Source organism: Alligator mississippiensis, chromosome 3 (genome assembly GCF_030867095.1).
Source record: "Alligator mississippiensis isolate rAllMis1 chromosome 3, rAllMis1, whole genome shotgun sequence".
Classification (NCBI taxonomy): domain Eukaryota; kingdom Metazoa; phylum Chordata; order Crocodylia; family Alligatoridae; genus Alligator; species Alligator mississippiensis.
Window position 1 is genome coordinate 229,432,611 of NC_081826.1, and position 13,216 is coordinate 229,445,826.

At 38.3% G+C, this 13,216-nt stretch overlaps 1 protein-coding gene across 2 annotated transcripts in view; it reads right to left on the reverse strand.

The window, feature by feature from the left end:
• Positions 1–13,216, reverse strand: part of MAN2A1 (mannosidase alpha class 2A member 1) — a 222,225-nt gene that overhangs the window by 96,772 nt on the left and 112,237 nt on the right. For both annotated transcript variants that reach the window (XM_006270866.4, XM_019484312.2), the window contains exons 11-12: positions 5,072–5,186; positions 165–232 (exon numbers count right to left, since the gene is read on the reverse strand). In XM_006270866.4, coding sequence (XP_006270928.1) covers positions 165–232; positions 5,072–5,186 — 183 coding nt within the window. The remainder of the gene's footprint in view (positions 1–164; positions 233–5,071; positions 5,187–13,216) is intronic.

Sequence of the window (13,216 nt, forward strand, 5' to 3'; positions counted from 1 at the left end):
TTAACGTGAATGAAGAACAGGCCTTAACCATATCATTGAAAAGTAAAAATACTTCTACAATTGGCAGATTTAATATGGAGTGAAATAAATTACAAAAATAAAAACAGTAAAGAAACTAATGCCACATTCAAAACTTCAAATGTTAAAGTAAAATATTTACTTACTTGGGCTGTGTACCCAACTTTATAACAGTCTTGCGTGGCAGAGAATCTTGTGAGGACTGAACATCATCCTACAGAAAGAAAATATTTTATTTTGTTTTGTTTTTGACCAAATTAAATCATACATGTTGGTTTTGGACAAAAAATTTATAAAAATGCAATGTCAACATCACTAATAGATAGAAATCTAGTCTGCCACACACACTCAAGCACACACATGCACATGCACTAGATTGTTTAAATATAGAAATATATCAGTCCCCTCCTCTGCTCACCCCTTGCTAGAAAATCATTTCTTCAAATCTTGTACCTGCTGGACCAGAAAACTGAAGAGAAAAATCTATCTGGTTATATTATGCATTATATCTATAGATATAGATATATAAAAAAACGCAACCACATAGATTTGACAGAGGAAACAAAAAACCATATACTATATTGTTTCACATACAACACCCTTCTAAATTACACAAACACCTTGCATTTGAAAGGTGGACAAAAGAAAAAAGATCTTTCCTTGAATATGTTGACAAGTACCAGTTCTTTTCCTGTGAAAATACAGGTAACTGCAATAGTGGGGTAAGAAAATATTGTGGCGGCTCCGTTAACCCCTGGCTGCAAGATGTCATGTGCCAATGGCTAAGCCAAAATGTCTGATTCTTCTCTTCTTAAGCTTAGCTGGGTGGGCAGCCAAAAACACCTGCCAAGTTAACTGCAGGCCCAATCCTAGTCATCAGCACCTAAAGAGTCAGGGAAGGGCCGACCTACCTAATTCAAGAGGAGTAGCCTGAACTGCAGAAGCTATTACCATATTTCCTTGCTTAAAACACACGCCCTAATTTCCAGCAGCTGATTTTTGCAGAAAAGGTGCACGTTTTATGTGAGAAAATACAGTACTCATCCATCCAATTACCAAGCTATAGTGTTTTTATTCATCTGAATTCACTATGAATTACTCTACTCCAGCAGCTCAACAGCAGAGACAAAAATTATTTGGATCAGGAGTGTGAAACATATGGCCCATGAGCTGGATAGAGCCTGAAGATGTGGGTCACCTAACCAGTCATCTTTTCCTGACATTTCTTTTTGGGATTCTCCACACTCTCTACAAGCCTAACATGGAAGAAGAATAGATGGAGGCTCGTTCTCCTTCATTACTGGAAATGCAACAATAGCCTTCTCAGAGTGACTTAGATCACCCCAGAATGTGCCTGATCTTTTTCTTCATCTTTCTTTCTCTCTTCTCAGTTTCCTCCTCCTACTTTTATGTGTTAGTGCCTCCTGATGAGCCTGGTTTGTCTCTGTGTTAGCCCCCCCTACTCTTTCCTATCTCCAACTTTTCTCTATCCATTGCAAATGTAGCTGGGAAGGGAAACACTAGAGAGTTCACAATAATATAACCAATTTTTTTCTGGAAGGAAGAGTGTTGTAACGTGAATATTTCAAGAACTAGCCAAGTGTGACACTTAAGTGGCAGCAGGTTGTTGTATACAAGTAAAGGTCATGAACGAGAGTAAAAACTGTAAGTGTAAGGAAACACTGTAAAAAACAGCAGTTGGAATAAAGAGTTTCCAAAAACAGCAGTTGGAATAAAGTTTCCAAACACAACAGTGATGTTAATTTTTTACAGAACACATGTGCATGTTTGTAACATCATTAATCTGTTGCAAAATAAGTAAGTGTTGTATCTCATATATTTCTGTTACCTGTAAGCCAGATAGCATGTCTGTGAAGCAAAAAGTAGATAAATGTTTTTCAAAAGAAATGGAAGCTTTCATGCTTCTTCATAAGAGTGAATGAAAAGCTTGTGTATTTGATTGTAAGCAAGCAGTGGCTGTTTCCAAGGAACACAATGCTAAGAGACATAATGAGTCATACCCTGGCGTCAAGTATGACAAATTTACCAGGAAGCTGAGTGAAGACAAACTGAGTGAATTAGAGCAGTTGGAAAAGCAAAAATGGATCTTCACACAAGCACCGTCAAGTGACGGAGCAGTGAGAGCTAGCTCTCTCATTTCTCCAGGAATAGCTGTTTCTCCAAAGATTTTTGCTGGGGGAGAGTTAAGGAACAGGATCTGTGCGAACAGAATTTCTGAACAATGAGGATCAACAAACCAAAACTACGCTCAAGATTCAGTGACAAACACTTGAACCTTTTCCTGTAAGTGGCCTTGCAGCAAAGAAGTGCCATGCATCTGAGAACAGTATTGGCAGTTTGTGAGATATTATAGTGCATGTAAAAGACTTCTTTTGATTTGAATACATTTTATGTTCTCTTACTTTTCCTTATAAAGCCTGTAGCAAATACTTTATGAAAATAAATCCATTTTTTCACACATTTGGAGGCCTGACTGTAATAAATATGTATATGTGAACAAATTTTAGAACTGATATATGCTGAAGACTGGTATTGATGTGCAAAAACCAATTCATCAAATTATAAACAGAGCTGAACAAACAACAGATTTTGGTAAAGATATATGGGTGTGGCCTGCAGGCACCTGCAAAACAGGGACCAATTTGAGCTTGATATTCCTGATTTAGAGGTAAACCTTCAAAACATGCAAGATAAACAGTTTTTCAAAAGCATGGTCTTGGTTACTGAGAAGACTAGTATAAACCAGGAACAATTAAAATGTGTTTCACAGACTTAAAAACGCATTTATTGCCTTGTCTCCAAAAATTCTTAATGCAGGTGTGCATTAAGCTTTCCTCTACTAATGGTTTTATTATGCTCGTGATCCATGTTACCCCAGAACGGCCATACTCTACATATTAAATACTCTGAATAATAAAAGCAAAGTACCGATACTTTGTGGATTCATTCACTAAGAAGCATCATGTTTTCCTGTTTTTTAAAACAGTCCATGAAAATAACTTATCTGAAAGAGGAAGTACTGTACATGCTGAGTTCCCTCTTGCCAATCATTATGGGATCACTTATGGCAGTATCCTCAAGCTTCCTGTATCCTAAAATGCCTTTCCAGGACTTGGATCTATCAGAATTGATGACTCCTCCTCTACTATCAATCTTTTTCCTCACTTTTTGATATAATTGCTGTTTCTTTCCATGTTTCACTTTCCTCCACCCTTGACTTCTTATCCCATCACAAGGGCTACATACATATGTTCATATTATCTAGGAGAATTCTCCTGGGGCAGGGTTCTGGTAGAAAAATGTACTCAGAGACCCTTGAACAGAAGTTCAAATGCTGAGCCCCTGTGCAGCCAGGGGTGCTCCTGTGCACACATCTAAGTCATCCATATAATAGATGACAGCAGTGCACAGAGCTGCCCTGACTGGCCAACTCAGGCTGCCTTTGCAGCACAAGGTGGGAGTGTGAAGGGGTTCCCTGCTTGGCTGGAACAGCACAGTGTAGCCTGAGTGACACACTGTCTCCATGGACCCATGGTAGGGGTTGGGAGCAAAGCATGCTGGAAAATCAGAGGACTGTACTGCAGCTTCTCTCAAAATGTAGGTGTACAGAAGTTCGGTCTCCTGAAAGAAACTTCCAGAAGCCACTTAAATCTGGTTCTTCTTGAGATATTTTTCTCCTGGAGCAGCCATTTTTGCTCTGGGAGAAAATCATGACTGTCTAACACTTGCAGTTTCAGCTGGAGGAACAGTGACTCTTCTAGTAGAAAAAGAACGCCTCTGTGTGGCCAAGGTCTACCTTCCCAATTCTCAGTCCTGGTTCATATCCACCATTTGTCTCCTTCACTGTACCTCTATACAGATGATTAACAGTTCTACTCTACTAAGGGCTTGTTATGAGGATGAAGTCTCAGTTGAAGATGACACCTCGACTGACACCTAAAAAAGAGGTAGCAGGAAAGACAATAAAACTATGAACTTGACTTCCACTGAAGATGTCTGAGAGATGCCAAGATTTCAGTTCCCCTTACTTAGAAGCTGGAAGTTATTAAAGATATATAGGACCATTATGACAATAACATTGTGGAAGCAAACATAAGTGCAGAGTATTTCAAAGTGTTACTGATGCACTGATCTAAGGTTGCAGAAACACTTCAATATACCAAATCCAACTGCATAGCTACACAAACACATGCACAAAGGTAAATGATTAACTCACACACTTATACACAAAGGCACAGAGCTAAGCTGCATACAACTTTACATGCATTCTTTCCTAGCTTTTGAGTGTTTAACCAGGCATTCAAGAATATTTCTAACATAAGGGTTTTTAAAATATAGAAAAGTATCGTATGTTTAACAAGACAGAAACTCATTTTGGCTTATTTGTGTCTATTCCTTCACTGTCTCCCCTCTTTTTAAGAAACCTCCAAAAATGGCCAGTGGAAATTCTATGTTTATTTTTCCTCTGTTGATTACTGGGTCAAATTATCTCAGTTTTTAAATAAAGATGCATACACAGATCTATAAATATTAGATATATATCTTAGTCTTCCAAATCCTTCCTGAGCTCAGATACTTAGTATGGTCTCTCTCTTTTCCTGCCATATTGTTACCATAGCTAATAATGATCTTCAGGTTAGATGAGGCCCACAGTTATGCTAGCACAACCTCTATATTATCAAAAAAATTGTATAAGCTAGAGATATAGATAACTTGATTTTCGTAAACAATTCTGTTGATCCACAAAGTGAAATAAGAACCGTTCACTTACTTTTTAGCTGTGTTGGTTCTGCATGGTTAACTGCAAAAAGTAGTAAAAATTATCTGTTGCCACTATCAATAGCTATAGATATAAATAAATATAGCCATTAATTGTACTGTTAGAAGGAAGGGGATGACCTTTTCAATCACTTTTTAGAGTAGAAATCACTTCAAACTGAGTTTCCCCACACCATTCACACACTGCCTAAAAAAAAAAAAAAAAGAAAGAATTTCTTCCACTTTTAAAAAATAAGGAAAAAGAACAACTCACCATCTTAAGGAACGGAGTTGATGGATTGTAGTTATAAGTATCTTTGTCCTTTAGGATAAGAATATGGGCAGAGTCAACTATCACCTTCTTCAAATTCATTAATGAATGGAAAAGCCTGTCAATAGAATTTTCAAATGTTACTATTTTCAGAGTTTATGAGAAGCCACAATGAGAACCTTGTAAGAAGGAAGATAAAAAAAAATGTATAACGACTAAAAATGTTATTTTAACTAAGATTTTGTTTGTCTGCTTTTGAAATTGGGCTTGTGAAAAATGGAACCAGAAGTCACACAGGGAGAAGGGACTAGATTTCCAAAAAAATAAAAAATAAAATAAAAAAGCCAAGTTATTTTGGAGCCAAAAGTAAGTAATCTTGAAAGAGTCCAATAAAGTGCTAAGCAATCATATCCTAAAAATGAGATATTTACCCCTCACTTTATTGAGTATTATTTGGGATGCCTGAAAACTTAACCCATTTCAAATTACTAGTAATTCTTCAAAATGTAGATATTTGACAATGAATAATATTGAATAAAATGAATGTAAGTCAACATTTTCGTATCAGCACACCTGAGTCGAAATATCTGGAAATTAGGATAAAGTACTAAAAATACCTACTACTAGCTCACTGATATTGAGAAACTAACAAAAATGTTATGTTGCACTTATCTAATACTGATATTTCAATTACTTTATCCAACATATGGCTTATGAATATTTAATATTTTTCTACCTTATAAAAAACAAACTTTATACTACAGGAAAAGGAAAATTCTTCATACATTTAATTCTGCAGAAATAATCTGGAGGTATTTTACACAAAACTATATGCTTTGACAGATTTAGTTAAAACATGGTCCCAGATAAGTCTTCATTAACCAAGAACTAAGTTTATAAATATATATCAAGTAGTCTCACAGATAACACACTTACACTGAATGTTACTCAGATGCCTTTTTCCAAAACTTAAATGCACAGACATTTCCTAATTCAAGCAACATTAAAATCCAACCTTTTTTATACTATTTAACTGAACAACTGACTAACAGAAAACTACATTCCCGCCTTATGTCACCAGAAAATGCAACTTCCCAGTGCAAACTATCTGCCCATAAACATGAAGCTTCTTAACTAATACCACTGTTCCTTTAGATGATGGTTGTCTAGATTTTTAGTTACTATATTATGAGAAAAAAAAACCCTAAGAAATCAGTTACATGTTACTTACTGTAGGCTGTAAACAAACGTCACATTTGATGTGGTCTGATTATCTGGGGGTTTAACCAGGATGAAACCAGGAGTAGCACAGCCATTAACTTGAATGACCCACAATTAATTTACAGAGGCATAAAGCTGAATGAAAAAGTTTGGATTTAAACTTAATTGCTGAACAACAAGAAAGATTTCTATACCTGTGTGCCTTTCTGCCATCTGACACCACCAGGGAAGGAATCCTGTCTTATCTGCACATCAAAGAGCAACTCACAAAGACACTCTCATGGACCCAGAGGATTAGACTTCCACCTTCAGCTTCCTCTGTGCAAAAATTAAGTTTATTTTCTGCCTATGGGGACTTTTTACCATCTTTAATTTTCCTTGAGCCTGAGGAAGGGTGTTTGCACCTGAAAGCTTGCAGAAAGAGATACTTTTCTGCCATTTCTTAGTTGGTCTAATAAAAGGTATCATCTCTGAACCAAGAGTTCTAGAGTTTTGCATTTCAGCTTGATAAGAAGACGTTTTCCAGCTATTTGAGTTGGTCTAATAAAAGAAACTGGATTTACTCAAAGAACTGTGTCTGCCTATGTCCTTAGACAAACAGGGCTACAACCTACACCTCTGTTAGTATGTCTCAAATACTTCACAGGTACTTAAAGCAGGATAATGGACTTGCTTGAATCTGGGATCCCAGGACAAAAGACTTCCTCCTACAAGAAATGCAATGCCTGTTTACAGCATAGGAATCATCTGTTTATTGCATAAGAATGGGGGGGGGGGTATTTTTTTAAAAACAGGTGCATGCTCCACACCTCCCGTTCTCCCTCTCCTGTTCATACTCTTTATTCCATGATCCTACTAGTTCACTGTAATCCATCTGTACACACTCCCCAGACTCTCAAAACTCCAAATCACATGAGATAATCCATTGTGTTCACCTCCACAGTTCATGACTCCACTGCAACCTCCTTTTCCCTGGTCCTTCAAATCCCTACCAAAAACCAGTTTTAATTCACAAGGAGGTAGCTTCCTAGTTTGATGAAACTGGCAAAGATTCCTTAGAAAGTAGAGGTATGCTTGCATTAGAAAAAAAATCAGCAGACTTTCCCAGGGTTTGCCAAAGCAGCTTTGCTCACCCCAGAGCTGCGAAAGTAGAGCACCTTCCAGTGAACCTGAACAAATACACAGGAACCTGAAGCAAAGAACAGTAGACTAAACAGACACATAAAGGAAGCTAACAAAGTGGACTGGATAGGTGATATTTATGAAGGTGGGAAGCGTACGATAGAACCAGATATCACATAGGTTCAGTTCTTATGCCTCAGTGTTTCTCCTCCTAAGATGAGATTAGTTTTATTACTTTAGACATTGTCAGCTTCCTTTTCAAAAATAGTTATGATAAAATATATTACTGGGTTTAATTTTATTCTGTTTTAATAAAAAGTTTAAGATTTTGTCTGAAGATACAGAAACTAAAATCTGAAGTCTTACATCCTAGTCATCTGCTAGCTAGACAAGGTAAAGACTAAAAAGTATTCTAATAGTTATTTTCAACTACATTAAACTCCTAAACCGCCAAAGAGATTCACTTATACTTTCCTTGAAGATTAAGGCTTCACCTTAATAAGATGCAAATTTGGTTCTGATGTCCTATATTTACTCATATTGATTTGAACCTTCAAGAGGCCGATTCTACACTCATCTTTTTCCCAAAAATTAACTTTTCAAAATTGGGGTGTGTGACTTAAGTGGTGAAGCTGATTTTCTGCTCAAAATGGAAGCATGGAGACGCTGTACGCTGGCAGATATATGAAGGAAGAGGTGCAGTCCAACAGATGTAGACCCAGGGGGAGATGTAGCAGGGTGGTTGGAGTTAGCTTTGAACTGTGCTCCACTTAAAGTTTATAACCATCTGACCAAGTATAGCAGTGGCATTTCTATTCAGGCAGTGCTGAGAGAGTCAATTGACTTCTGGGTTTATTATAATCTAACTCAGAGGTTCCCAAACTTTTTCTCATGATGTACCCCCTTTCCAGATTTGCCAGCTGCCCATGTACCCCTACCAACACATTTTATATTTTAACCCTATAAAGGCCAATTATTATTATAATGAACATTAAATCTACCATTACACAATTTCTCCCACTTACTCCCCAGATATGTCTTGCATACCCCCAGAGGTATGTGTATCACAATTTTGCAACCCCTGATCTACTTGATTCCTGTCAATTGCTCTTCATTCCACAGATACTAACAACCCTGTCTCCTTTTAAATGGTCTTGATAAAGGACCATGCAAAAGGTCCTTAATTAAGCTATCCTTTCCTTGGCAATGTCGCTGCCTCTACTCTACTCAGCTACTTCTGGTCTCTCTTCTCCCTTTTCACAATTCTGCAGACAATGTTTGGCTTTTTTTCAAAACCTTAGATGCATCCATGGAGTCCAGTCTTCAGCAGCAGCTACAGTTATAGTTTTTGGCTGAGTAGCTAAGAGCAGGTGACAATTCAGCTGGGAAAGGGTTAAAACTGCCTGAACAGGAAAGAACGGATGGATGAACTGAAGATTGGGCTCTATGCCTGCTTTATGTAGCTACTATGGAAAAATCCTTTACCTTCATTCTGCCTCCCCCTATTCCAAAGGTGTTTGCTTTATTTGGGTATGTGTGGTATGTGAGAAAATACAGTACCTGTTCCACACATTAGGAAGAGATTAATTTCTACAAGAACAACAAAGCTATACATTATATAGTTAAATACAGATTAATAACCTAAAGATAACTATTGTCTACTTCATTCTTAAGAGAAACACAAATTTTGATGTAAAACACCACCAGCATCTTAAGAGCAATAATTGTTTCTCAGGTTTTGAAAATAAAAAGTGAAACTCGAGAATCAAGAAAATCATTGGAAAAATTAATGCTAAATATAATAAAGTATGAGCTGCCTCCTCCTGCTCTGTTCTGACCCTACTGCAACCACTACAGTGGTGGTACCAGTGCAGCTGCTCCTGCAGCAGCAAAGAGGGCTGCTGCTACCATGGGGACAATGGAAACATCTGCAGTCCCTGCAAAGGTAACATTAGAGAAGGCGGCTACTACTTCTGACACCAGGGTCACAGGAGTAGCTTGTCTCAGCAGGAATAACAGCGGAGAAGACTACCTCTGCTGCTGCCATGGCACTGGGGTAGGGCCAGGGGCAGTCAGCAGCCCTCAGAGGCTAGCAAGCTACTGGTCCCTCTTCTTCTGCAGGGGAAAGGGCAGGCTGTCAGTGACTGGGCTCACTGATATGTCCTGTAAGGGGGAGAGGAGAAGCAAAGGAGCAGCTTTCTATCACCTATTGAATAGAACGCGTACCTTTGCAATTATCTTCTGCTCCAGTGAGGCGCCTCCAAATCTGTGTAGGCCCCATGGGGCTCTAATTTTTGTTAGTGCTATAAATGACCTAGTGTCCAGGCCCAAAGATTATATTCTACCTTCAAAAGAGACTTTTGAAGACAGCTAGAAGCCCTTTTAGAAAGAGGAAGAAGTTGAAAATATGTTCAATTTTATTTTGTTCAAAGAATCACACTGAAAAGGGAACCAAGAATAGTACCTTGTAGAAGTAAGTGCCCTACAGGAATAGGTAATCAGGACTCATAGTAGAGATGCTATCTTTTATCAGATCAAAAAAATTCTTTAATTGCAAGCTTTCAGGCACAAACACCCTTCATCAGGCATTGGAGAAAAGATTGTAAAAGTTCTCCTGGGTAGAAATGAAAGTTCATATTTCATAGGATTTCACAGAGAAGTCAATAGGTGGAAAACTGCCCAGAGGAGTTTCAAGCCACGGAATGGGAGCAGAGCGTGGAGGGGCAGGGCACTCCCAAAGAGTCCCCACTGGGAACCAGGGAGGGAGAGTAAAACAGAGGGGCGAGGCACTCCTGGACAACCCTGGCTGGGAGCCAGGGAGAAGCCCAAAGCAGAAGGGATAGACACATCCAGAGAACAGCAGCTGGAGGCTGGTAAGGGAGACCCAAGTGCAGAGGGGTGGGACCTGCCTGAGAAGAGGAAGCTGAAAGCTGGAGAGGGAGAGCTGGTGGCAGAGGGGTAGAGTACACCTAGGGAGCCCCAACTGGTGAAGAGAGAGAGGGGGACAAAAGAGGAGGGGAGCATTATGCCCAGGAACCCCATACAATGGGAGAAAAAGGAAGAGTTACACCTGAAGGAACGAGACCATTATAAAAACCCTCAGCTCAGACCCAGGGAGGGTCATGGATACTGGGGAAATGAAGGCTGAGAAGCTATTCGCCTCGGCAAAGGGGATAAAAGAATCACAAAGGGGGAAACAGTTTGAAATAAAGGACAAGGGAAAGAGAAGTTTATTGAAGCCACAGAAACAGCAAAGAACCGTTTGATTTTTCTTTTTTTTCTGGAACTCTGTTTTACCCTGACAGGAGTCTGAAGACAGGTGCAGGGGATGGTGGAACCCCATATTTCTCAATAACCATGCGGTGCTGTGCTTTCAGAGCCCTTTTTCTTCTGTTTGCATTCTTGATTTTTTTTTTTTATTGGGGGGGGGGGCAGGGAAGAAGGTGAACATCCTCCCATATAGCAAAATAAAAAAATATCATTCTTGAACTCTAGTCATGGCAGGTGAGATCTCTCCAATGGGGCAGGTTTTTAAAGGGGTAGTATAGGACCCCTTTTCCCATATAAAACAGAAGACAAACATCATCCCATAAGGGCCCTAAGCCCTATAGCAACTATAGGCAACAAGCACCATATTATCTCTCTCCAGTTCCAAGTGATAACAAAATGACTTTTATGCATGCATTTTTGCCAAACGATAGGAAAGCTATGCTAAGCTAAATATTTCTAAGAAAGTACATACCCAAATTAAAACTCTTTCAATGACTACATTTTACAGAAAAAGGTGGCTGAGAGAACCCCTGAGGAGTACAAGGAATTCAGACAAATAAATGATACGTTTGGTAAGCTCAAAGAACTCAATTTCTTTAGGAAAAAGAGACGTTTTGAATTAGCTGGTAAACTTAAGAGCTATCAGGTGATAATGCAGAATAAAAACCTACCTACCTCTGACTAATTTCCAGAGAAGATACAGTATCAACAAGTTTTAATGGCAAATTTGTTTTAGATTTAACATGTAACAGTCTTGCATGGATAAGCAAGGCTATGAACGTCACTGTATGAAGATAATTTTGCACTCAACTGAAATTTTTTGACAAGTGATTAACTTTTCTAAAGCAGGATTTAAATTGAGACATTTGCTTGAAATGCACCAGTCATTCCATAAGTCTCTTGGCACATAAGCTTGATTAAAAGTATATATATATATATATATAAGGACCTATTTTTCCACGTACCAAAAATATCTCCTCAGACTAGTATACAGAAAGATAAAAGTTTGCCTTTTTAATACAGAGGTAATCAGAACTTGAATTAAATGAACCAATTTTTCCCTTGAAAACTAAGATCCCATGCTGAGTTGAATTTGTGACCTTGTGAACACTATCATTAACTAACTTTATTTTGCACTGTTTAATTTCTGTTCACTTTAAAAGCTGTTTGGACTTAAAAAAAATAAAATAAATTTATAATAATACTCTAATTATGCCTTATAGATAGCTAACGACCACAGATATGAAGAGAAATGAGAAGTCCAGTAGAGAAACCTGGTCATATTACTTAACCAATATGTTTTATAATCAATGCATGCAAACATGAGACATTTGAAAACATGTTTGAAGCCATATTTACTTTTCTATTTTTCACCTTAATATGGAATTGTCAAACTGGTGCTCATGGGCTCAATGTGCCCCCTCCCCACCCAGCTCCCAATCCAAGCACCACTCCCCCTATCACTCTCCTGCTACTCCTGGCTTTCCCCCCTGTCTTCCAGCTTCTACTGCCTGCCTCAACCCATGATGGCAGGGTGGGGTAGTGTAGCCCACGGCATTGAAAGGGCCTATAGCAAGTGGGTTCAGGGGAAACTGCACAGGAGTACTAGTACAGTGCAGCAGGAGTTGCCCACTACATGAAGGGGCTGAAACATGGATCAGAGGTGTCCAGCCCATGCAGCACACCTGCCTGACAGCACGTGGCCCATAGTCACTAAAAAATTGGGTGTCTATGGCTTAATATCTGTGACTTACCTATATCAAATTACTCAAATGCATATTTCAAAGGCTGTACAAATAGTTTAACTCCAGATTGTGGCCATAAACTACTTAGCCTATGTATCTACTTATCAGTACTTATGCAGAGATGACATCTTGTATTGTCCGATGCTGTAACTCCTGCAATGAAAGGAGACAATCTGGAATAGTGTAAGATTTGTGATGCTTTCAGAAAGTATCTACCTTGACCAATTTAATGATCAGTCCCAACAGATTTCACAGATCAAAATACTGATGTGCTTCTTTGTTAGCAACAATATTTTTTATCTGTGCAAACCTTGTAGCATCACAAAAATAACATCTGGAGACAACCTGGGGCTAATGGTTTTAAAAAAAATGCATACCTAAAGTAAGATTTTTAACTATAGAGAATTGGCATAATTTAAAACAGTGCTGAATACCTAGATGCTCCCATTGGATTTCGATGCTAGAAAACGTTACCTGTTTTAAAGCCTAAGGTAGTCTAAACTACTTATAATGTAAAGGAATTGGTAATGCTTAATCAAAACGTTGATATCTCCTTTGTCAAGCAGTGAAGAATTAACATAAGCAATCTACATAGTAACTGAAGTAAACTCAAAGTTCTTGTTGGTATTATTATTAAGTACACGCTTAGAAAGTTAACTATTTTATATCATAAACAGAAATTAAAGGGCAGGAATAATTTAAACTTAACTCATTAGCATCAACTTTTCAAAGCAAGGATTGTCAAATCAGAACCAATCCATCTTTTTTCACTTTACAAAGGAAACAGATA